Source organism: Choloepus didactylus, chromosome 1 (assembly GCF_015220235.1).
Source record: "Choloepus didactylus isolate mChoDid1 chromosome 1, mChoDid1.pri, whole genome shotgun sequence".
NCBI classification, from domain to species: Eukaryota; Metazoa; Chordata; class Mammalia; order Pilosa; family Megalonychidae; genus Choloepus; species Choloepus didactylus.
The window spans coordinates 167,406,788-167,434,493 of NC_051307.1; the positions used below are offsets into that span (position 1 = coordinate 167,406,788).

General features: G+C 34.1%; 1 protein-coding gene across 7 annotated transcripts in view; it reads right to left on the minus strand.

The window, feature by feature from the left end:
• ANKRD28 (ankyrin repeat domain 28) overlaps positions 1-27,706 on the minus strand; it is a 224,628-nt gene that overhangs the window by 155,775 nt on the left and 41,147 nt on the right. The window contains exons 1-3 of one of the 7 annotated variants that reach the window (XM_037845365.1): positions 6,250-7,201; positions 5,684-5,725; positions 4,475-4,558 (exon numbers count right to left, since the gene is read on the minus strand). In XM_037845365.1, the coding sequence (XP_037701293.1) occupies positions 4,475-4,558; positions 5,684-5,725; positions 6,250-6,267 (144 nt within the window). In that variant the 5' untranslated portion in view covers positions 6,268-7,201. Of the gene's footprint in view, positions 1-4,474; positions 4,559-5,683; positions 7,202-21,990; positions 22,064-27,706 lie in introns of those variants that run through there. The other 6 variants (XM_037845398.1, XM_037845359.1, XM_037845379.1 and 3 more) reach the window with 6 other exon arrangements.

Genomic DNA, 27,706 nt, shown 5'->3' on the forward strand with positions numbered 1-27,706 from the left:
ATACTAGCTAAGATCTTTCAAATTAGTTACTAACTTTAGCTCAGTCTGAAATTTAGGACATAACTTATAACAATCGTACTAAGCCATATAATTATTGCTATTTGTTTATACATAATTAGAAGTATAAAAAATCAGCATTAATTCTGAACACACAAGATACTTGATCTCTATAGAAAATGCCATTATTTACTGACAACCAATCTACAGATATATGTCCAGAAAAATTGCTTCAAACATAGAACCTATAGGACATTTAGTCTATTTGGGAAGTTTATAATATTTAATAATTCATAATAAATACAAATGTAAAATTTTTGCTTGCCTGATGAAGCAGAGTTTTTGTTTACTTGGTCAAATAATTCCATCTTATTACCAATTAGCAAGATTAAAAAAACCCAAACACCTTTTAAGAGGAGACTGGTTAAATAAATTATGGTATAACCACACAATGAAATACTATTCACCTATAAAGAAAAATGAAGAAGTTCTCTATATACTAATATGGACTGATCCCCAAAATATCTTGGGGATGAAAAAAGGAAGCTGCAGTATATGTATATAAATAAAAATACATAATGTAATACAAAAATAAGTCAGTTTCTAGCTGCAGGAACAGCTGGTTTCATTAGACAAAACCTTCCTTGTTACAAGGCTATCATAACAGCCATTTAGTCACAATGACAAAGAATATACATATTCATAATAAGGATCTTGGGGTAAACCCTTTAAACTAGTAGAGAATATAAAAATAATTTCAGGCTAGAATCTAGAAGTACTGGCAAAAGTGAGGGAGAGGGTTCAATTTTAGGAATGGGAAGGCTACAGGGGACTCCTCTTCCTTGGTGAAAGGCGAATAGTTCTTCCCCACCATGTTTCATGAAAGCAAGCTTAAAGCTAGGTGGGTAGACGAGATGGGACTAGAGGGTTGTGGGCTCCAATATCAGCTGCTGTGAGAAGCACATAGCATTAGAAGAGAAAGTGCAAATAACCTCAAATTAATGAGTGAAGAGGTTTTATGAGCTCAGAAACATCAGAAGTCTGGTGTAGTGATAGCCACATGATGTGACATGTGGCCACCAGGAAAAATACGTGGAAGATTAAAGCACTTTTTGCTCATTTCCAGAAAACAACAGAGAATACTATGAAGGATGAAGGTGGGTGGGGTTCAGGCAACCTGTGGAAATTTAGGATTTACTACTTCATGTTATCTCCAAAAATAGTGTTACAATACTAAAGAAAACTAATGGTCCACTTGTGTGTTAAAAAAACAAAACAAAACATTTATTTGCAGAGCACTTCATCCAACAAGTAAAATGCAATATATCACTTCAGTGATTCCAGAAAGTGCATTTGATGATAACAATCTTAGAGACTACTTTGGCAAAACCAATCCCAAACATTTTGAATGACAAAGTACATCTAAATTCAGGAGCCAATAAGCAAAATATACAAGGTAGCATTTTTAAAAATATTAAATTGTACGATACAGGTAAGATCTACTGGTTAGCTCTTAAATCAATTCTTTTGAGTCTAAAAAGGGCCACTCATAATCTAAACCTTTTTCTGTTTTAAACACTAATAATCTAGTTTTAGCTAGATTATAATTACTCCCAGTTTAATACTACTTTGAATGACATTTTTATCCATCCAAAACCTATGGCATTAAGGGAGACGTGTTCATTCATTTGAAATGCTGAACTACAATAACACTTGGTACCATGAAAATGAGGATCTCATTTGTATCACAGCTTAAAAGGAAGGAGTCCACAGAGTGCAGACCTAACTATTGGGGGTGCAAGGAGTTCCCCTTTTGAGCCATTATTATTTTATGGCACTGTTGGGCAATAAAAAAAAAAATTTGTCTCTCTCCAAGTTACTTTCATATTTCCTCAATCCTGTATCTCTGAAATGGATTCAAATTCCTCTTCTGCTATACTTATTGATCCTGGAGATGTTTAACTTTTCTAATTTTAGTACTGTCACCCTATAAAATGGAAATGCTAATCTACTGATTTTACAAGATTGTCATACGAGTTAAATCAAGTAACAGAGGCTTATGCATACCACTGTCTCATAAATGAAATTCTGGAATTAACACCACTTTCTATCACTCTGGATAAAGAAAAACAATTTCTACTTGTAGAAAATAATTTTCTTAAAATGAAGTTAGTCCTTTCCCCTGAAATATAATATCATTAATCAAATTAAATTATTTGGGTTCTACAACATGGCATTAGAAGTTAAACTGATTTGTCGAAATTGTACAGCTAAGACATAAGAACCTAGGTCTCTTGATTCACGGTCCAAATATTCTTTACAGTATATATAACACCCTACCTATTAATAATTTTGACTATGTTTCACCTTTTTGTTTCACAGTGCTTCTTCCACATCCAGGTGAATTTATTTTCCAAAAGTCAACTTTTGGATATGTCAACTGTTTTCAGCCAACCTATAATTTTCTTCTGTTAAGTTACCCACCCAAACAACTATTTCTCCCTCCTTCCTATTAAAATTCTGATTTTCTCCAGCTATGAAAACAGCAATATAGTTAATGAATATAAGTGTCTACTTGTGATCAAGGAATGAACCATGATCGATCAAAGCAAAATATGCTAATCCCATTCTACTTTGATCATATATTGTATTAGATTAGGCCTGTAAGCAATGGTACCTCAGCAGGGAATTTTGTGGGGATTCTGGAAAAGATGTTTCTGGCTGATTATAAAAAGGAAGCATAGGGAGAATCCCCCTTCTACTTTCTTTGGCTGTTTATCATAAGTACATGATGCAGTAAGTCACCTGTTTACCACAAGGAGAAAGCTAAGAGTCTCAGAGATGCTTACCTACAGCCTTGACATTGCTGTCTTAACCAACCCAAGAATCACCTCGCTCTGGATTAAATTATTGCATATGCAATAAACCCCTATCTTGTCAAGTAGTCAATTACTCGTGGCCAAAAACCTCCAAATAAAACTCCAGTGTTTTCTAGTGAAATCATCTTACCTATCTTCTACCACAGAAGACAAAGATTTCCTTTTCTTATCAAAAAATACGAAAGTATAATTTTTTAAATTAGAGTTTGTTAAATATCAATTAAGTATATTACTAAGAAAGAGGCTGTTTAGTGGTTTACAATATGTAAAACTTCAGGATTCGACCAAAGAAACTGATTTAAAATAATACAGTGTTTACTTACCAGTATAGGAACAAATCTGAATTTTATTCTGATTCTAAAAATTTATAAAAATAACTTCAAAACATTTAAGAGTAAACTGGGCTTCACAAAGTTACATGTTAATCTCAAATATTACTTAAATTTATTTTAGAAATACACCAGTGTCACACTGACATAAAGCTTAAAAATTTATATGACCTACTAAGAAAGTTAGTGGATTTTATATGATAAAATGTCAACTTTTATTACACACACACAGCACCTCTTAAAACCCCATGTGGTACCTTACCAAAGACGACAAAAATAGAGAAAGAAAAAAACTTACCATCTTAAATTAGAAGAATGGCAAAGATACAACAAATTTTAAAATTATGATAATACCCTCAACTACTGAAAAAGAGTCACAAGACAAAAGGTCTCAAAGCAGCCATAAAAACAGCTGTCACAAACCCATGTTATCACTGAAGACAACCATCAAGGAGTCACCCTCGAGAAGGGCCTATTGATTGTGGGTACTAACCTAACCTATAATTCTGCCCTAAAGGGGAAGAACTGTTTCAGAACAGGTGAAGAATAAGATAGGAGACATTAAGATATGATGTTAGAAACAAGAGAAGAAAATAATCTGTAAATAGAAGAGTAGAGAGTAACAACCATAATAGTTATGAGGTCACATACTGGTCACATACATTAAGTAGCCCCCAAGGTCATCACAGCAGAATACAGTGATGCTCAGAAGTGGTGACCCAGAATATATTTTTCTTAAAGTAGGATAATTTGATTAATATAGAAAAAAAGCATTGTTGGCTATAATGAGACTTTGCAATGATGGAGAAATTAGCCATGGTAATTGGGATTATAGTTCAAACTTTCTCACCAAGGTAAGACTCATTAGTACTATAAAAAATAAAAATATATAATAAATTAGGATGTGTGTGTGTGTAAATATAAAGAGAAAACAAATGTGGCAAGATGTTATGAATGATGAATCTAAGCAGAGGGTATATAGGTGTTTGGAGTATTCTTTTAACTTCTCTATATTTGAAATAATTCAGTAAAAAAGTTAGGAGAATAAAGGACTCTCACTGGCCTCTAGCGCTCTTGTACTTTTAATTATCATCCTGAATACACATCTAGTCTCTTCCTTTTTTTGCCTCAGGAGTCTTCTGCTATGATCAAAAACAATGTAATACGAAATGTTACAGAATTGTGTTATGCCTTTCAAACAAAAATCACAATTCTAAGAGTTTTTAAAAGAAGGCTTAAAGACTGATATCAGTGAATAGATTGTTTTACCTGAAAGTTTACATCTTCTTTCTTAAATATTAGTGCTCGAACTTCATCAGGATCTCCATTAAATATAGCTTGCACCAGTGATGGCTAAAATATAAGAGAGTAAAGAAACATTAGTCACACTTAACACATGGATGATTCTAAAGATACTTTCACATAACTTCTAAATCTAAATTTTCCTCCTTGTAGCACCAATCATTTCATGACATTAGTAAGAAGTTTTATGAAGCCAAATCATACTAAGGTACAGGAGTTCTCTTTGGAAAAACAGGCTTAATTAAAAAAAAAAAAAAATTCAGTTTGACCAAATTTGGGTAGTATAATAAACACAGACTTTATTTTATTAGATATATATATGGTAATAAAAAGAAAGTCTCTTCTAAATACAAATGTGACACCCCCACATCTACTAGTGGGACAAAATTTATCCAACTAGTGCCCAGACAATGTTGAGGCCCAAGAAGTACAGCCCTTGGAAAAGTTCTCTTTGGGGCATCAAAATAATTTGTGTGAGTTAGCATTATAAGTATAAAAATATAAATTCCAAGAAAGCAAATCTGCAGTTGATGAAGATTACTATTCAAAGACAAAAAAAAAAAAAAAATACTGTGTAACTGAATGACATGAAGAGACAAACACATGCATGTCTAAATATAATAATTTCCTAATCAACGACACAGTCTCTCTGATAAGGTATCATATTATACTAGTCAAAAAAGAAGCCAGCTGACAAAAGCATTAAAAATAAGGCTAAGGATGAAGCCCGATTCATTTTCATATAAAGTCTTACATGCAAATACATAAAATCCATTACAGAAAAGGCTATATTTCCATCTTGCTGGTAGTAGTCAACCTTTCCTAAAACATGCAGTGTTCCTATTCTTGTTACAGCAGTTTCTAAAACCATGAAATGAAACCAAAAACGTGGTTGCCATAACTACTATTTCCCCAATTATTTAAATCTTTTTAACCGATTAAGAGAGAGTAAAGTCTGAAATGCTATCTAAGCATCTGCCAAAGTAAAAATCAGAAATGTCGGTATTTTATACACAAAAAAATACTGCATCATAGTTACCTATATTTGCTTTAATTTGGATTTATAATGAAACTAGTGAAACTAACATGATTATTCTTTAAAAATATAATATTCTTTAAAAATTTACCCTAATAGCTCAGTAGAATACAGTCAACATATAAACTAATATATCTTACCAACACATTTCCAGAAGATGGAGAATGAAGGGATTTATTTTCCTGTGGCAATTTAGAAATGAATGCAGGAGATTCATCTTCTACCTCCTCCAAAACAACAATACACACTCGACTCATTCGCTCTTTTAAAATACTAAACTCCAACTATATAATAAAAGTCACAGTTGAAAGAGCACAAGTAGTTTTTCCTCTTCTGTACAACACTTACAAACATTCTCTGTGAACAGCACAGCTGTTTTTTTAAAGTTAATAAGTACTATTGGAAAAACTGAAGTTTAAATTATGAGTACATAACTTGTAACTTCCTAAAGGCAAAATTCTAACGTTTACTATTAGATTACTGCAACACTTAAAAGAAATTTCACATCGACATTTCAATAACTAAAACTGAGTCCAGTACAAGCTCATTTAAAAATATTTCCTCTCTACCAAAATAGTCATATTGCTTTATCTAACAGACATTTACTTGCACAAAATGGTCATTGTGTTTGGTGACACACCACCACACGATGTAGAATGAAATGAGAAACAACTGCTGTGACAAGGATGATCACAGCTATACCCACTCTTGTCTGCAAGGTCATATAGTTACCAATAGCTGGCCTTCTTAGAATAAAAAATAAAAAATAAAATCTCACTATTCTGTTTCCACTTCTAATTTGTCTTCGTCTATTTGGCTTCACTGGTTTAATGCAGATACTATCCAGAATAAGGAAAAAAACATCTAGAGCTCAGCACAAATCCTGAAAATGACGCTCAGAGGTTGACAATTCTTTCTCTCTTTGGAGAGAGAAAAAAAAAACACTCTGCATTACTAGCAAAGCTGCAGTACATTTACATGCGATGAGTCAGACTACAAGAGACAATAGAACTCTTGGTACTAGAATGCAGCTTGATTAATCCAGAATAAACAGAGATGGCTTTATTTCCATCGATAGCATAAGCAAGGCATAGTGTTCATTCTTTCTCCATCAGGCAGTTGTCTGTAGCTGCTCCAGCAAAACGGCACAGGAACCAGGGAGAAATGGTGTTAGCGGAGAATCCTAATAGAACAAGCAGGATGAGAAGGAATTAGAAGGCATTTGAGCTCAAATTACTGCTTCAGGCTTTTCATTTAAAAAAAGAAAGAAAATAAAAACACAGTAGCTTATCATTCCAGTGTCGTCTTTGATCTCCACTTGAATATAGCTTCTATTAAATAGTCTTCACTCAGAAGGAAAAAAATATACTCTGCATCTTCTTTGAGCCAACTACTTTATTCAATCATGTGCCTCTGTGCCAATACAGTTTCCTTCCACTGTGAAAACTGCTAGTTATCCCTCTTAGTAGATTTCAGATGATTTCCTGTTTCTTAAATGATCTTGCAAAACGCCACTGACGTTCCCAAATGAGTGAGTCCTTAGAAAACATGTACAGAACCTCAGGATTGGTCCCACAGAAGCATTCCAACTGAGCAACAGTCTGAAGAGCAAAGGACTGCAGACCCGCAGGATGAAATGCCTAGTAATGCTCACATGTTACACTTACCAGAGATCTGAGTCGCTACTCAGGATATAACTTCCTCTAGCAGGAGAAAAAAAATAGTACATTTGGACAGCCTTCACAATTAGATGGCTCATGCCAGTTCTGTGACTAATCCAGATCAAAATGAAAAATTCTGTAACTGAAAAATGAGTGCGCTTTTAACATTTTCCACTAAAAGCCACAAGGAAATCTGGTGTACTGCCTCTGCTGACTAACACTGGTTTTAGCAAGTAAACAATTCCAAACAGCTTAACTGCTTTCCTATGTTACAAGATAGCAAATGCTTAACCCTGTGATGACAGCAGCAATAAAAACATGTCTGCTGTAAACTCATGAGAGAGATTTAGAGATGAAGGGGAAATATCAGAATGAAAAACCATGAACCTAAATTAAGGTTCTATTCTTATTTTTTACCAGCATCATTTTTAATCTACCAGATGTACACTATTTTCAAGAACCCAAAGAAGTTTAAACAAGAGATTTAATATTTTCTAATATTTTAATAGTTGAATTTAATCACTGATTCACATTTTTAAAGTAAAAAAATAAAAGTTTCATAATGTAGAAATCCTATATCTAAAATTTTATGAATCATTCGTAATTCAAAAAATAAGAAATTAATTTTACCTTCCCATCTGGTAAATGGAATGATGCTTTAAAATCTGTTAATAGCTTCACATAAAACAATTATTTAAAACCCTTGGTTCTAAATTATCTGTATGTCAAAGGGGCACAGGTTAATGCAAAGAAAACAAAGAATCTCTGTCTCCAACAAAATAATTTTCCCAAAACTACAAATATGTGCCTAAACCCACCATTTTGTGGTTGACACAACCTTTATCTGTTTACCAAATGATGGAATACCTACCAACAGAAAAATATGAGAAAATACCATGGTCCCCCTTCAATCTGTGTTCATTCTTCTGTCAACTAGTATTTTTATTAATAAACATAATAGCTATTTTTGAAAATTTATGTGCTAGATGCTATACATTCTCATTTAATACATTTAACCTTTCTATATTCCCACATTATAAAGGAAAAAGCAGACTCAGAAATTAAGTATTTTATTCAAAGTCATGCAAACTAGTAAAGCTGTATCTAACTCCAAACATGCTTTTTCTCATCTATTTTGCCTCCACTGTGTACACACACATACACATTCAAGATCTTTGCAACCTAAAATACTAGCTTGCAAAGGTGATCTTAAAAAACTGGGAACCTACAATAGCTGTGAAAACTTACAGCAATGAAGAAATACACTACTATCTACTGCAATAATATTCCAAAACAAGTTATTCTGGGATGGGTATTTCAGGGCCAGCATTAACTCATATGTGTTTAAGCTGGTTTACTTGTCAAAACCATAAAAAGAAAGAAAAAAATATATAAAAAAGCATGATATATAGATAAGAACACCAGAATTTAAGAACAAAAATCATTAAAACCTATAGAATATCAATCTATGAATTAATCTGTAACTCTAATGTACCAAGGTACTATAAAATATGCTAACAATTCACACAGTCGTAATACAACATAAAATGGCTAAAGCCAAAGTAAAGGCATGCAAATATTTTGACACACAAAAACATTAACCATCCCCAAATGGCTGAGTCAAAAACAGTCTCTTAATTATTCGATTTACCTGAAAATGAAACCACTATATATATTCCATCTTCAAGGCTTTTTTCCCCAAAGCTAAATCTTTTTTCACATGGACAATTTTAACTTATTCCAAAGTATCTAGTGCATAAGTTCACCTACTTAGACTTAAACAGGTGGTATCCTGTTTCTTCGATACTTAGGTCTTTCCCAACCATAGAGCAAGCTCCTTGAAGGCAGGGATTGTGTTACAAACGTTTCCTTGCACTTTCTGTCACATGTAAATAATTTCACCGAAATGTATTCTGACTGCAAGATTCTAGAATAGAGTGGCAGATTCTAAAGTCCAACAAGCAAGATTTTTTCAGTGGGGGAGGGGGGCATACATGCACTTTAAGGAGAAAACATTGGTAGCATTAAGGTGCAACAAAATGAAATTCATATCTCTAGTAAGTAAGCAATTTAAAATTTAGAAGTTGATAAAATATAAGTCAATGACACAGGTGATGGTTAAAAGTTAAGGACTCAGGAATTGGTGTACCTGGAGTTCAAATTCTGACTCCATTATTTACTAGCTGTTGTCCTTGGACAAACTACTTAAATTCCCTTACCCTAGTTTCTTCACACTTACAAGAATGATTAATAACCCCCAGAGATTTTATCGAGGAGAAATAGGATAATAGCATATCAGTTGAAAACGCAGGCTCTGTAGTCGTAATACCTGGATTCTAATAAAAGTTTCTCACTACACTGTATGAACTTGGGCAAGTTAGTTAACCTCTCTGTGTCTCATTTAAACATCTATAAAATGACATTAACATAATCTACTTCTTAGTGTTATTCTGAAGTTTAAACAAGATATTCAGAGTAGATGAACAATACTAGCCCTTGTGAAACCAGTAGACAAAGGGCTACTGAATCCCACCCCACTCCCACCCCTCTCCCCCCAGCCACTTCCTGGAGCCCATGAGGCCATTCAGACTGCTATCTGGGGATTCAGTTGCTAAGTATCCACACTTTTCAGAGACCTCTTGAGAGATTGCTAGAACCTTGTCTTAGATTCCAGTAACCAGGCAAGACTTTTAAGTGTTACTGGGGGGAGGAAGCAGTAAACTTAAAACCACAGGTTCTTTCTATTTTTCCACATTCCTCCTATTTTACAGTTTGGGGAAAGAGAAAGTATTGGCTCATGATAGGTAATCAAAGAAAGATGAAAAATACTGAGAGATAAATACTCGAACATTTTTTATTATTTAAGTTAGCTCCACAGTATAGCACTGTTTTAAATCCTAACTAATACTGATTAAGACAGGCTCCCTATCCTCAAGAAATTCACATCTTTAAAGGAGACAAGTGAATAAATATTTAAGAAATTAAGGAATGGAAAAAGTACTTTTGATGAAAAGTTACTGACAAAGACTGTGCAAATTTTAAGTTCAAAAATTTTTTTTTCAGTTAGGGAAATAGTAAAGGGGATGTGGTTTTTCTTCAGGTGGCTACTTTTCAGGCCAAGTTATTTAGTGTTTTTTTTTCTTTGGAGAATAAAATTAGTAAATTTTAATTGCTTTCCAAATCTCAACATCACCTACCATCATTAATTCCTCCAATGCTGACACTGTAAATTACACTTAATTTGAACCACATTCAAATATCTGCAGCCCTATTAAAACTGAGCTGTCTTCCACCTAACAGTATGTACAACAAAAACACACACACTTATGCTCATACATCATATTAACATACAGTGCTCAAGAATTCATGTGTTTGAAAAGTCCAGTATAAGTTCCTTTATGCAACTTCTTCCCCTTTTCCTACTTTTTCCTCCCATGCCTGAAGGAATCCCAAGTCAGTGAGCTGAGATCCATACTAGTCAGTGTTAATTCACAGCATTTACAGTGAACTATCTGCTTGGGGACGTGGCAAGCCCAGGGGCTGGAGAGAAAATTTTGGCTGGCAGGAAAGCGGGGCATTATGCCCTCTCTGGAAGCAATCTTCACCTGTTTCGTCATCTGCCTATCAAGGATTTCTATCATTGAACTTTTCTGTAGATATTAGCATAGTTTTGAATTTGCCCATCATTTTGGCACCAAGAAAGGCAGAGGATGATAAAATGAGTCTCCTGTGTTCCACCGAATCAAAGCAAATCCTCACTCAAGAGAATAAAATCCACTCGCAAATGCTAGAAAGCCAGTGATGGCAGAAAAAAAGACATCTTGCCCTCTTATTTCTGCTTCCACCCAGAAATCCCTTCCATTTCTAAAAAGTTCTCAAAGAAGTATACTAAATTTCTACTCCTACATATCTCCATCCCTCCCCCTTCATTTTATTGTCTCAGATAACATCTTTATACATTGTGTACCCATCAACACAGATTAAAATTTTTTTTCACACATTTGCCTGTTAAGTCATATAGAGGGAAAAAGTATTTACAAACCAAAAGTAAAACAGAGGATTTTATATTGACTTATGTAGTTACCTTTATCAATATTATTTACTTATTCTTATGGCTTCAAGTTACTGCATAGCGTCCTTTTATTTCAGCCTGAAAGACTTTCTTTAGTATTTCTTGTAGGGCAGGTCTTCTGGTAGTAAACTCTTTCAGCTTTTGTTTATCTGTTAATGTAATAATTACTCCTCCATTTTTGAATGATATTTTGACAGACATAGAATTCCTGCTTGACAGTTTTTTTCTCGAAGGACTTTAAATGTCATCCCACATATTTAAAGGGATCCTTTTTGGGGATCCCTTGTATGTGACAAGTCACTTCTCTCTTGCTGCTTTCAAAATCTTGTCTTTGGATTTTGACATTTTTGCTACAATGTGTCTTGGTGTAGATCTCTTAGAGTCTATCCTACTTGGAGTTCACTGAGCACAATGGATGTGTACAGTCATGCCATTCATCAAATTTGGGGAGTTTTGGATCATTATTTCTTCAAATACTTTTTATGCCCCTCTCTCTCGTCCTTCTGGGACTCCAGTGATGAGTATGTGGATATGCTTGATAGTGGACCACAGGTTCCTCAAGCTCTTTCAATTTTCTTCATCATTTTTTCTTTCTGCTCCTCATGATGGATAATTTCAATTGCCTTATCTTCAAGTTTGCGGATCCTTTCTTCTGCCTGTTCAAATCTGCTGTTAAATATGTCTGAGTTTTTCATTTCAATTCCTATATTTTGCAGTTCCAAAATTTTTTTTTAGTTCCTTTGTATAATTTCCACCTCTTTGTTTTATTCAGGCAATGTTTTCCTAATTTTCTTTAGGTCCTTGTAAATGGATTCTTTTACGTAATTCAATGAACATACTTAAGACAGTTGAGTTAAAGCCCTTGACTAACAGTTCCAAAGTTCCTCAGGGATGGTTTCTGGCATATTCTTTTACATGAAATGAAAAGAATACTTCATTATTTCCCTATTTCTTCCCTATTTCTTTGTGTGTTTTGCAATTTTTTCTTAAGAACTGAATGTTACAAGTTTTGTCTTTTTTTAACTTTGGAAATTTAGTGCTCCCACTCCTCTGGATTTGCTAGGTTTTGCTGTTGTTGAGGGATGAAGCCATCAATTTGTGACTTTTCCAAACCACTTTGGCTCCCAAATGGGGAATGGAAAGAGAAAAGAAAAAAACAGGTACTGTCTTTTTTTTAAGATTCCCCTGCCACTTTTGTCTGAGAGTGACATCCTCAGAGCAGGCCCCTAGCAATCTGAAATAGCTGATCAAAAGCATCAGACCACATACCCCTGGATTTTGGAGGACTAGGTCCTTATAGCCCACCCTGGCACCAGCAAACTGCACCAGGGGTGAAATTAATCAATATTTAGCACCATATTAAAAAAATTCCTAAAAGATGATGCGATCTAGCCCAATTCTACTCAAAGTCCAGTACTCTGAAATATTCTAAAAACATTTGGCAAAAGCACCTTATTTTTAACATTTCCCAAAAATACCATACCACCAGTTCAACAAATATTTAATATTCATATTTGTTCTCTACTACACAAACCATGCCAAGGGACTACAAAAAATACTGTATATCATCAGTATACTAACCAGAATACAAGAATGCTTCATGAAAGGGGAATACCAAAGTGGTGGCATTAAGCATGGATTAGCTTTTTTAAAGAAGTATGGCTGTGAAGAAGGATAAATTAAACAACGACTGAAGAGGGGTTGAAAAAAGTTCAAGATGAACAATGTTAAAGGCTAAAGAACTCACTTTCCAAAAAGGAAAGATATAGAAAAGGAGAATAAGTGAAAAGGGGAGAAGAGGAATAACTGATGAAGAGGAGTAACATCATGAGGATGCAGAAAAGGAAGGTCTAGAAAGGAGGTGGGAAGATTACTTGAGTTATGAAAAAGGGATCGTTTTTCTCTGAAACAAGAGGGAAGAGTTGATGTAGTTAACAGATGGAAGAGTAAGATAAAGTTGAAAAGGAGTAGGAGTAAGTGTTCAGCTGTAAAAAGTGGTGCTCTTGGAGTCTAGGCAGGATAAGAACAAAAAATACGGAAGTGAAGGTAATTCTTAATGGATGGCAGAAGTTGTAGGATACTGTCAATGGAGATGGTTAAAGTCAAGTGGAAATGGTCACTGGGTATTGAGGTTATCATCTTGTGAAGTATGATACTCAAAATGTTATCTACAAGGGAATAAAATCATCTAGATGACTGAGACAAATATGCTCCAGATGTCAAAACTGTGGAGATTTGACAGATAACAAGCAAGAGAAGTGTCTCTAGAGTCAGATAGCATGTGCCACAAAAGAAGGAAGATTTGTTTATAGTTATACAGACTAGTAACATTTTAAGAGCTATAATAAGGGATATTAAAAGAATTCTCATTCTGCTCCCCTCTCTCCCTCAATACACACAAAAGCATTCCCAAGATATACTGGATGTGAACATAGGAATAGCTAACACTTGAGCAGACCTTTGGGGAAGCATGCACTTACAAAAACATTGAGTGTCAGTAAGCCAGAAGGTAGATGGGCTTTCTGGAAAAGAATGTAGATTCAAGAGTTACACACAAGTTGGCATCTAAATCAATATTTAGATGACCATATTCAGACTTGAGTCTTGAGAGAAATAATTATTTTCTCTGAAAAGTATATAAGGAAAAAAATTAACAAGCCAAACATAACAATACAGGTAGTTTTCTAGAATATACCCAATATGCCACAACTAAGGGAATAAGGGGGGAAAAAACTACTCTGTTATTAAGTATGTAGTACCATATTTAAGCAATATTTTTAAAGCAGATTATTTCTGTCAAAATTTTGATTACATGGAAAAGGAGTTTGGAAATTAAACAAAAGCAGCCATCATTCAGACTGAAGACAAGACTAAATTAGAGGTTTTCCTCTTCTAAAAGTTGTATTAATTTCAAACATCCTATTTGACCTGTCTCTTATTAATATAATTCTTAGCTAGGATTTACGTGATTAGCTGCATCCCTGGCACAGGACTTTATGTCCTACCAGAACCAGGATAAACACATTCTGTGAAATCTAATTACATTACTATTCGCACAGTTAATTCTCTTTGTATCAAAGACAACTTTTAATAACAAATTAGATTTTTATTTTAAACAAGCTGAATTTCTGCCTTGCTATAAAAAAAAATAAAAAGGTTATTTGCAATTCATTCTGATTTCTACAGTGTGGTGACTCTGGAGTAAATGTAGTAACAAGTTACTGCACATTAAAAGCTGAAGAAGGAAAACAGTCAATTAAAAAATAAGTTGCTATGGTTACCCAATGTTTACCCTTATAAGCAAGAATTACATGAGGTGCCCCAGGAATTCCCACAAGTACAGTAAGATCAGTAGCTGAAATGTACACTAGTTGCTTCAGACACAAATTGGGACTACATATACCACTTCCGCTTCAAAGTAGCTATCTTTTGGGAAATACTAAAGAAAATGATTCACATCTTTCTGAACTGTAGAAGGGTGGAGACAAAAATACTGAATGTAACTATTTTAAAATCCAAGTGATGACTCACAGTTTAGAGCATTTTTCATATTCTTCAGTTCCCTTTATCAAAGAGTGCTATAATTTTACATAGTAACTTCTGTTGAGAGGAAAATATGTTTCTACTGTGTTTCAAGTGAGAAATTTCTTTTTGCATAGATATTCATATCTTTGATAAATTTCTAAAATAAACTTGCTAATAATTTAATGTTGCTCCAGAAAAAAAAATAATTGACTCCTTTAGATGTAGCAATTTTGAACTTATTAAATGGAAAGAAGGAGCCCTTGTAAAAACTGATAACTAGCCCCTTCTTGATTAACTAGGTAATTAAACTCACTACTTTTTTTTGCCTGTTTTTGTTCATATTCAGAACATTCTGTATTGGAAGACTACTTTATTATTAAACATTTGACCCAATACTATTCTAATGTGATGTCAAAGTTATGAATGTCTTTTTTCTGTGTAACAGAATATTAAATAAGTTTAATCTGTAATATTAGGCTACCCTACACAGAAAATGCTTTTATAAATAACCATGTTACATTCAACTGATGTATATAATACAGGGATTTATTATCACAAGAAACAAGAAAAAGTGAAATAAAGTGGCTCTCACGAGATACTTGTCATAGTTCAAGGCTTCATATCATACACATTGATATTTAGCAGAAAGGGAAGTCTTCTGTGTCTCCCTTTTTAGGTACTTCCGGAAGCCTTTCTTAGGAGCTTCCCAAACTGATTTTCCCTCACATGTCAAGGGCCGGGTTTAGATCACCAGCCCCTTCCAAAACAAATCAGTATCAAGCAGGGCAGAATTACTGTGATTAGCTTACACTATTCAGGATTTCATCAGCTCATGTGGGACAGAGGTAGACATCCAAACAAAACTGGTAAAAACCTACAAGAAAGTAGGGCTAATGTCCGGTGAGTAGGCAACCAACAGCATGCTAAGTAGTACACAGAAAAATTAAACCTTGGCATTTTTTTTCTTACAGAAGTTTGATTTTCCCACCATTATGAATTAACCACAACACACCTAACTGGAAGACACTGAGTGCTCTGGAAAGTTATTTTTCTAAGGGGAAAAATAATCAGTAATCAGTAATTCATCTTAAGCAGGCTAAAGAAAAACTCATTTTTGATAAGGTGTTGACATAGCAAGAAAAATGTCAAACATAAGACAACACAATACTATTAGAAAATGAAATAGGAAAATTACACCTTAATTTTGACCAGTTAAAATGAAATTTTTATCTCCAAAATGTTTCCTATTAATTTTTTACTTTTCTCCTTTATGAAAAGCAAGGCAGACCACATCTAGAGGAATGAGACTAAACACATTCAAGAAAGGCAGTCAATATGGTGGTGGGTCTAGAAACCAGGTCATAAGAGCCAATGAAGCAGAAGGTGTCTTTTGTCTAAAAAGTCAGGGAGAACAGTAACTTAAAAGAAAAATTTGAAAGACTGTCATTGTAAAGAGATATCAAATTGTACAGTACTAGAGATAAAAACTGAATCAATTAAAAAGTAGGAAGACAAAATATAAGATAGTACTTTTATCTAACATTTTTTCTGAAAATGGAGCAAGGTTGGCTGGTAATATAGGGCAGGGATGAACATCCTGGATGGGTAAGCTGAATATCTACTATGATTCTAGGCACATTATGTGCACTTATTTAATTTTAACAGGCCTGCAAAGTAGTTTTTAATCCCAATCCACAGATAAAAAATTTGAGGTGGACAAGTTAAATTTTGGAATGACTAAGAAGTGGAAAAATCTGGACTTAAACTCAGGCCCATCAACCTCCAATCCCTGGCTCTTTACACACATCACACATCTAAAAGAAGCTAAACAACCAATTGTTATGGAAGTAAAGGAGATTTCTGAGTTAGTGAAAAACCAAATATTATCTGAATTGAAGTTTCTTTCAAAATTAGGATGCCAGAAATAAAAAGTATTACTCCTTTCATTCGTATCAGCACTTCCCAGTTTAAAGAAGTGCTTCTACTTCTATTCTCCCATTGCTTCCTTAGAACATGGCAATGCTTTAAGGTAAGTTGGGGCAAGCAATATCCCCTGGCATTCTACAGAGAAAAATAGGACAACACATATGAATTCCTCAACTGCCCTCTTTTGTATCTCAAATATATTTGTATTTTCAATTTTTTCTCTCTGATCTTCAATAGTCATTTTATTAACTACCTCTTACATGCCAGGTACCAAACCTTAATGACCCTGCAGCCTGGTAGGGAGATCTATAAGATGAAAAAGTAAATTAATTCCAAATGTTTCCATCTTCTTATACACCTTACTTCATCAAATATAGCTTCGATTTACCCCCTCACTGCTGTCTCTGTTCCTCCCTCTGGGCCTACAGAAAACTTTCCTGCCTCCCTATCAAGTTACCACTCCATTGTTAACTTGTTTCAATCTATCATACTCAACATTCAATTCAAATTGCTCTAAGGTCACCAATGATAACCTATTACAAAATCTTCATTGCGTTCAACTACTCTATTTGATAGCAATGATCTTTACTCAACTCTCCTCTTGCTTCCTTCATGAAATTTTAGACTCTTTTTCCAAACCTTTTTTGGCCCCTTTCACACTTGGCTTTTCTTCAACCACAACCCATTCTTTAAAAATACTGGCTTTCTCCTCAACCTACTTTTATTCCTCTCAGTCTATAATCTCTTCCTGGATAATCTTGTCTATTTCTACAACCTCAGTCATCATCTATGTGATACTTCCAAGTCTACATATTTCCAGTCCTAACCTCCAGACACAACTCCTGAATTCTCAATGAGCCATTCCACCTGCATATTCTGTATTATCTCAGCCTCAAGATATCAAAATTCAACTTATCATTTCTAGTCTATTCCCCTAAACTGCTCTTTTTCTGAAATTCTCATTTTGGTTAATAGTAATGGCATCACCAGATACATGGTAACCCAAAACTCAAAAATAATTATCTAGAAGCCTTCCCTGACTTCATCTCCCACTTCTAGTTAGTAGCCAAGTTCTAGGCATTTTACCTAAAATCTTCCTGAACTCTCTTCCCTACAGTGACCTAGTTAGACACACTTCCGCCCTCACCTGGGTTATCAAGACACCTCCTAACTGGTCTCTCAACTCTTAGCTCTTTTTTCTCCAGTTCTAGCCATCCTTGTAGCAAATACAGATTTTCTCACAAGAATCCCTTCTTTTAGAAAATGTCTCTGGCTCAGAGATATAAAAAAGACCCAAGCCTGGCCAGGGTACCTACCACCCACCCTTGAGCACATATTTCTTTAGTTCAGAGATGAGCACATGACCAAACCCAGGCTATGCAGGGTCTTCCTTAGGACTTTACATTTTCCTGCCAAGGCTATCAGGAAAGATATTCTTTCTTTTGGGATTACAGTAAGGGCAATGTAAACTGAACTGCCTGCGAGAGATAAAAAGGACAAAGTTTAAAAGGGGTAAGAGATAGCATCCAATGTCAACAAGTCCTGGATCCAGCCCTGCTTGACCATCCCACCTCCTTGGTCAATAAATTCCCTTTTGTGTTTAAGCCACTTTGAGTCAGATTTTTGTCACTTGTAAAGCCAAGAGAGTCCTGATTAACAATTTTCTTTATCATCAGTTACTTTTCTAAACATAGATAAAATATTACTTGCTTGCTTCTATTTAATCAGTTAAAAAGTACACTGTTTACAGTATATTTATATATATGCAATATACAGTTTATGTTTAATACACTATTCTAAAGACCTCCACCACTACCTTGCCTTTAAGTTCCACATGAATCAATACTTTTGTTTTAACTGAAATATGCCATACCACTTCATGCAGCTGTGCCCTTGTATATACTGCTTCCTGTGCCTAAAATTCTCCCCTCCTTCCTCCTTATCCATAAAATATATAGTAGGGTTGCATAAAATAAGGCTAGAAAATTAGGGGCCAAATATGAACGGCACATCAAAGTATATACACTTAAATATGCAGAACGATGGGGAGGCCACTAAAAGATTTTAAGTCAAAAAAAATGATATAATCAAACTTGCATTTTAGAGGACTCACTGTGGATGCAGTGTGACAGATGACCTAAAAATGAGATGATGCTAAAACTCAGAGAAAACAAATAGTAAGCTATTGCAACAGTCAAAGCTAGAAGCCACTAGGGATGATGAGGTAAGTAAATTGGGATTTTTTCCAGAATAAAACTTTATCAATAGGTAGCAAGAGCATTGATATGTCTTTCAAACTCTTTAAGCAAGCATTTCTATTGGCAACAATGTAGACACCAGGAAGTAATCTGAGGCCTACAAAGATTTACATTGTGAGATTTTACTGAAGCATCATTTATAACCAAACATGGAGAACATAACTTCTCTCTTTTTTCTAATATTCTCTAAAATGACAACAAATTTAGTACATATCATATAATAAAATTGTATCTGTCATTTAGAAACCAAAATTTTAAAGAATTTCTAAAAACAATTAGTTAGCTTAGTGGAAGGATTATGAGTAATTTGTTCTCTCCTTCATATATTTACATATTTGTTTTTTCTGAGTAACAATATTCCTTATTAATGATGACGATTTGCTCAATGGAATCACCACTCTGTAAGTAAGAAAAATAAGGCTTAGAAGGCTTGAACAACAAAAGTTCACACTCCAATAAGTGGTAAGACTTAGGACCAAAACCTGAACAATGCCTATGTGAAGACACTGCTAAGAAGCAAACCTATGGGAACACAACCATTTAACCCACAGTTCCAAAGAGCCTAGCACAGGACAAGCTGAGCGTTGAAGGCAGGCTAAGGCTCTTGAAACTTTAAACTTGTTAGAATACAAGAGTCTCTATATTCACATCTCAAAAATTAGTGAAAAGGGGACTGTAAAGGGTAATTTAAGATGCTTGTTTTTATAACTTTTGATATAAACTACCCTTCAAAGAACAAAACACAAAATAATGACAGACAAGATTGGAAAAAAAAGGCCTCATGAAAGGTATTCTAGGGTCGGTTACTGATGTTCTAGAGTGTGCACTTACTTTGGTCTTTTAAAATATGGGAATGCTTTATTACACAAAATTATTATTTCTCTGAATTGGGATCTCCATAACCTTGCTACAAACCCAAATAAACTCTTTGGCCTTAAGTATCAAATCATCCAAATAGGACAGTTATCAAAAAAGTCATTCAGTAACTAACAAAACAGAAATAATATAATATCTGTGAAATAAAAGACTTCAAAGAAAGGATTTGGCTATTGGATAGGAAAAAAAGACAAAATGATCATTGAGGACAATTTTGTAAGTCTGAAGCATTGCTTTCTCTTTAACACTACAAGTTAAGAAACTGTGTTTTACTTACAAGCCATTTAAATTATAATACCACCTAAAAGATCAAAATATCTAAAATGTTCCTAAGGTGGTAGATCAAAGATTATATTAGAAAATACAGCCAGGTAAAGTTTTTAACCATTTCACACACAGAGATTCATCTTTTAAAAAATATTTAATTTGCACATTGTAAGTAATGATTATGTTTCACTAGTGAATCTGCCTATCTGTACAAGCTATATACCGCTACACTTTTAATTTCATTCTTCTCCATAATGAGTTTTTAAATGTTCCTTATGTAGATTTAGGGAAGTTTTACAGTAACTAATGCAAAAGCACCATCCAGTGGTAAGAGATGATCATTACAAAGATGATCATGGCAAATGTTCCGCATTTCTTCCTGATTTCCAACACAAATTACCAAGAGAAAAAAATAAATAAATGGGCTTTATGATATTGATAATGCCTGCTATTGCTACCATTTTTTCAATCAAATCTTATCCTTGCTATCTCACATTTGGCTTTTTATTTTTTATTTTTTCTGTCTTGCCCACTCATGACCCAAATGTTTGGTTCAGAACAGATTACAATGTGAGTATTTCAAGACTCATCCAAAGTCTTTTATATTGAGCCAGAGGTTAGCAAATGGTTTATAAAGAACAGGTATGTGAAGCGGTGACTTTCCCATGGAATTCTAGTCAACAATAGCCACCTCAGGTAGCAACAAATGAAAAGCATCCTATGTATTCGGGGGGGTGGGGGGTGGGGTGGCAGGGAAGGTGGTAATTCAGTAGGCAATCTAGATCTTCCTGAAAGGTCTGGTAAAAATTTACAAATCAGTTAATTCACACAGAATTCTGAATTTCTAAAGGCAACATGAGTCTGGAATGTGACCAAGTTTATTCCAATATGAAGAAAACAACCTTAATAATTTGTTCCCAGTAATCTGCTCCCCTCCTAGGAGAAAACAGATGAATAAAATCTCTCAGCCTTCTATATAACAGAGCTTTCTAATCACCACCTCTTAAAAAAAAATAGTTTAATATGATCAAAAACAAATTTAACCCAAACCTAGTAAAGATGACTTTTTTTTAAATAATTTTGTGTTAAGTCTGCTTAATATCAAATGGTCTTACTGCTTGGGATCACAAAGTTTTTAACAAAAAGTACAGCAGGCTGCAGCTTGGTAAGGGTGAAGAAGCAGCTAATTATTGGATCATAGTTTTCCTCATTATATTTATATTCTACAGAATCTTTCAACATGCTTGAAATTCAAAATAAGAAGCCTAACAATGCCAATGATACCAAACAAGCTTATACTGTCTTCACTAGTGACTTCATTTTAAGAACTCGACGTTTTCTGAGATTGTTTTAAACTACTTTCATTGGAAACATAAGTTACTCATATGATTGAGGTTCCCTGATTAATGAGTGGTTGATGTTTGAAATATGTACTACAAACATTAAACATGTAAGAGAATAAGTTGAGAAAAGTGAGGTATACAGCCGAACAACAGAAGAATGAAAACATCTAGAAATTTACTTGTTATTCAGAATAAAATAAAACTACTTGTGGTGCTGTTATTTTTGGCTATTCAGTATTTTCTTCTATAAGCTATAACATACAGATCTTAAATCAGACTCTTAAGACTCCTCCATTGAAAAAAATCTATTTGAATTACTATGCAAGTTTTTATACTTAATTTTTCACTAACACAGGGCCCATAACTATAAACAAAATATAGATTCTGGCTAAGACTAAATATTTATTCACATACAGTTATACATAAAAGCTAAATTAAGAATTATGAGAGGCACAAATAGCAACAAACTAATAAAAGAGCTGCCTATATTACTGCACAGACCACCAGAAAATAACCTACCATAAAAGGAATTCCCATACTATTTTCCTCTGGTGGAAGCAGTAGTTGTATTGTTTCAATTCCAATCACAGGCCTGTGGCAGAAAACAGATATCAAAAGCAAGAATTTGCTGACCCGAGAAATGAAAGGCTATGTTATACATAACTAGCACCTTAAGTAAACATTGAATTAGCAGATAATATTCAAAAACTTACTGTGGATTTTGCTAATTCAGACCTTAATTTTATCCTTCTATCAAGAAGGAAAATTGTTAATCTGTGTAACAAAACAGTTTTTAAGAGGCTTTCTTTAAATATGAACCAATCCTTATTGATTACTATAAAAGACCCAAAGAGTGAGGTTTGTTTTAGAATTGCCAGAAACAAGAAATCCTCAGAAATCTTTTTTTTAAAGGGGGGGAGCAATTCAAATGTATCTGCTAATAACATACCCGTCTACTAACTAATCAAATAACAATATTTCTCCATGAAGATGTCTTAATCTGAGAAACTGTCTATAAATTATGAAATATTCAATCTATTTAATTTCTGGAATATTTAAAACACGCTTATTTTAGAAAAACAACAGTTTTAAAAATATAATAGCTCCTTAAGATAACTACTGGCATTTATTTTCTATATATGTACTTTTTAAAAAGTGGAATAATATACATAGTGTAATAACTTGCTTCTCCCCCACCCCCATCTTAACAATATGGACCTTTACCCTTGTCTTTAAACATTCCTTTATAACATTTTGAATGACCATATAGACTTCTATTCAAGAACAGCATATCTTGATGTGTTTAACCAATTTCCTCTATTTTTTACTGTTACATAATACTTTTTCAGGATCATGCCCACCCTGTGCATTAGAAATCAAGAAAGAGAGTTAATATTAGTCAATTCTGGCTTGGTGAACAAATAAATTAGGTCTAAAATACTATGGAGCCATAAATTTTAGGTCCAATTGGAAAGAACAAATGTCAGAATTAAATTCCCTGTATAAAAGTATGCTGCCAAACACATTTCAGAAAGAATCATTAGTTTTTACCATCTTTGTCATAGTGAATAATTACATTGTTCTGTCCTTCCAATGCATTAGGAGATAGAAACCCTCCTATCTCTACTCTACTAGAAGGTTAACTAGTTTCAGACATTTTAAAATTTGTTATTTTTCCTCTTGTCAAGTCTTTATGAACAAATTAACCTCACCAAAAATATTAAAAGGACATTATTTTTAGTATGCTTGCCACAGCATTAATGTAATGGACATGGTAATACTATTATTTGCCATTTGGTGGCAGCAAATGCAAAAGGAAATATATTTCCTAAGTACTTCTATTATTGTATTATTACCAATACTAAAATAAAGTCTTCCCTGAGTCATGCATTTTAAACAAAAGTTTCCTGGAGACTATAATATAACAAAAGCTTTTCACTCAAAAGTCATCAAATGAAAGGGGATGCCTTAACAGGTTTAGTAGTTATAGTATAATCTTGTTATATTAATAGTCAAGCAATGGGAAGATTTAGACCATATATATGTTTCCACAATTGAAAAAGAAAAAAAACAAAAGAAAAAGACAGTCTAAATAGGCAATGACAATTAAATGCCAAGGATGAGCCTGGATGGGATGTGAGGATGGAAGAGAGAAGACTCAAAGGGACACAGTGGGGACATAAGAAAAAAAAAAAAAAAAGGAAATACAGAATATAAGCTTTGTATCAATGTTGAATTTCTTGAATTTCTTAGCTGCATTTAATGGGAATGCATAAAAGAATGTTCTTGTTCATGGGAAATGTGTATGTAAATTATATTGTTTGTTCAAGGATGTGTGCAGCTTGCTCTCATACGTTCAGAAGACAGAGTGACAGATGATGGATGATAGGGAGGGAGGGAAAGAAAGAAATGGTGGTGTGACAGGATGTTAAAGTTGGTGGAGCGGGGTATCAGGGGAGGGAGGTCGGGGTATGCTGGAGTTCTGTGTATGGGTTTTGTATTGTTTTTGCAACTGTTCCTGTAAGTTTGAATTTATTTCAAAATAAAATTTTTAAAAAGTCAAGCAAATTTCCAATTTAATGATTGAAAATAATGGTCTTACCAAGGCAATTTAATTGCCTCAAAACTATATGACACTCTTCATGCTTAGGAACTCTAAAGAGCACTTCAGCACTATGCTTGGGGGCCATTTTAAACAGCAAAACCACCAACAAACAGCACAAAATGTGAAAACTGGACTAAATATACTATGAAAAGGACACTTGTTTGCAGTCTGAGAGCTGAAACTACAAGGCAGAGCACCACCTTGTTTGACCTCGGCAGGGAACATGTGCATTGAGCTACTCAAATTTTTCATCATTCTGCATATGTCCACGAATTACCACAAAAGCACCCCGAGTACCGATTTGGGGGTTACAAATACATTTTAGCAAGTAGTTAAAAAAGCAATTCAATAAATGGTACTGCAACAATTAGCTAATCCATATGCCAAAAAAAAAATGAATAACTTAGACCCATACCACACACCACACACACACAAACGAAAAATGGATCATACATCTAAATATACAACCTGAAATTATAAAACTTGAAGAAAACATAGGAGGAAATCTTTGTGACCTTGGAGTAGGCAAAGATTTCCTAGCTGAGACACCAAAAATACAATCCATAGAAAAAATACTGATTCATTAGAATTCATCAAAATTAAGAATTTCTGCTTTTTTGAAAGAGAATGAAAAGACAAGCCAAAAATTGAGAGCCAATACTTGCCAATCAGTTATCTGACTTACATCTAGAATAAATCAAGAACTCTTATAACTCAATAAGAAAATAACCTAATTTTAAAGACTGGCAAAAGATTTAAAGAAAATATCAAAATAACAAATAAGCACATGAAGAAATACTTTAACAACATAAGTCATTAGGAAAATGTAACTTAAAGCACAACGAGATACTTCCAAACCTATTAGAATGACTTAAAAAGAAATCACAATACTGAGTTCTGCGGAGTATGCAGAGCAACTGGAACTCATATATTGCTGGTGAGAATGTAAAATGGTAAAGACACTTTGGAAACCAATTTGGCATTTTCTTGTGAAATTAAATGTACACCTACCATATGACTCAACAGCCCTACTCCTACGTATTAATCAAATGAAATGAAAACTTATGCTCATACAACAACCTATAAGTGGACATTTTTTACCCACAATCTCCACAACATGGAAATAACCCAAACATCCTTCAACTGAAGAACAGATGAATAAATTGTGGCAAATCCACACAATGGAATATTACTTAGTGTGCCGGTTTGAATGTATTGTGTCCCCCAAATGCCATTATCTTTGTAGTTTTGTGGGGCAGATGATTCTGATGAGATGTTCCCATGGAGACGTGGCCCCGCCCATTGGGGGGTGGGCCTTGATCACTGGCGCTATATAAATGAGCTGACTCAGAGAGAGGAAACTAGAGAGAGTGCAGCTGGGAGTGATGTTTTGAAGAGAAGCAAGCTTGCTAGAAAGGAACGTCCTGGGAGAAAGCCGTTTTGAGGCCGGAGCTTTGGAGCAGATGCCAGCTGCCTTCCTAGCTAGCAGAGGTTTTCCGGACGCCATTGGCCATCCTCCGGTGAAGGTACCCGATTGCTGAGGTGTTACCTTGGACGCTTTGTGGCCTTAAGACTGTAACTGTGTAGTGAAATAAACCACCGTTTTATAAAAGCCTATCCATCTCGGGTGTTTTGCATTCTCCAGCATTAGCAAACTAGAACACTTAGTAATAAAAAAACAAACGACTGAACACACCAACATGGATGAATTTTAATTACATTATGCTAAGTGAAAGGCTACATACTGAATAATTCAATTTACATGACATTTTGCAAAAGGCAAAACCTCAGGGATAGAAAATAGGTAAGTAGGTGCCAGAACCTGAGGAATAGGGAGGGGATGACCAAAAAGGAACACAAAGGAAGTCTGAGGGATGATGGAACTGTCCTATATCTTGATTGTGGTGGTCACTGTAAGGTTGTATGCATTTGTCAAAACTCACAGAATTGTACACGGAAGAGGGTGAACTGTATTGTATGAAAATTATATCTTAATTAAAAAAACTATAAAAGTACTATAAATAAATATACAATCCATCACGTGTGTGTGTGGGTGTGTGTTTTAAATAATCTACACTATAGGGAAGATTTTCCCAACTGACAGTTCAGAAGTCATAAAAAACAATAAATTTAACCACTTAATAAACCCTAGGTTAAACCATGGGCTTTATTAATAGTACAATTATAAAAATGCTACCATCATTTACAACAAATGTTTCACACCAATACAAGGTGTTGGTAATGGGGTGGTATATGGGAATCCTGGATTTTAGGCATGATTGCTCTAGAAAGTCACAACTTCTCCAAAAAAGAAAAAAAAATTGGGTCAATTAGCAAAAAAAAAAAAAATTTAACCACTTAAAACATTAAATTTCTACATGAAAAATAACCACCATAAACAAAGTGAAACAAATGACAAACATAAGGAAAAGGAAAAACACAACCCACTAGAAAAACAGACAAAGAACAGGAACAATTTATAGAAAACACAAATATCTCAAACATATTAAGAGATGCTCAACGTCCTAAAAGAAATTCAAATTAAAACTACACTAATATACCATTGTTCACCTCTCAAATTAGCAAGGATCAAGAAGTGTGGAATCATGTAGGTCCTAGAATGAATTAAACATTATTTAATACAATCTATATGGTAGAGCAATAAGGGGATATTTAGCTGAATTGTGAATGCATGTATTAGTGACATGGAAATGAATTTCCAGGATGTACTGTAAAGTTAAAAAAAAACTAGGTACATAACAATCTACATAGTATGTTACCTTTTGTGCAAGAAAGGGAGAAAAATAAGAAGATATATTTGTATTCACTTATATATGCATATTGAAAAACTAAGAATACAGGTAAAAAAAAAAACACGGTTATTTAGTGGAGAAGAGTTGCGCACATTTCACTTACGGAATACAAATGGGAGAAAGCTTTCTCAAAATACTGCTTTATCTGATTTTGATTTTTAAACTACGTGAAGGTGAGAAAGGAGGAGGCAAGGAGAAGTAGCAAAATATAACATAGATGATATATTTGCACACGTACAAAGTGATACATATACAGGTGGTTATTCATGGTAGTATTGTCAGAACCAGCAAAAGATTGGAAACAACTTAACTATCAATACGGAACTGAGTACATAATAATAAAATACTAAGCAGCTGTAAATAATGAAAAAATTCTTTAGGTACTGATGAGAAATGAGTGCAAGATATGGATGGGGGGGCAAACGAGATGTACAACAGCTATCTATTCTATAAAAGAGGGGAGTAATAGACTATTTGTGTATATAGGTGTAACATATTTAGGAATAAACAAGAAAATAATATTGGTTGGCTATGATAAGGGAAACAAGATGACTTGGGGGTGATGTGAACAGAAGTGGAAGGGGGAATTTAAACATTAATCTCTTTATTCCTTTTACATTGGGAACCATATGATACCTGTAAAAATTAAATTTCATAAGCTATACAAATGAATCAGATGCATACCAAGGATTAGGAATTTCTTAGAACAATGCTTTGCTTAATAAATAACTCAATTGTGTAGAGAGACAATTTATTTTACTCTACCAGTCTGTTTTCCTCCAACTCAAAGGTTACCAGATGAATTAAATTAGCAATA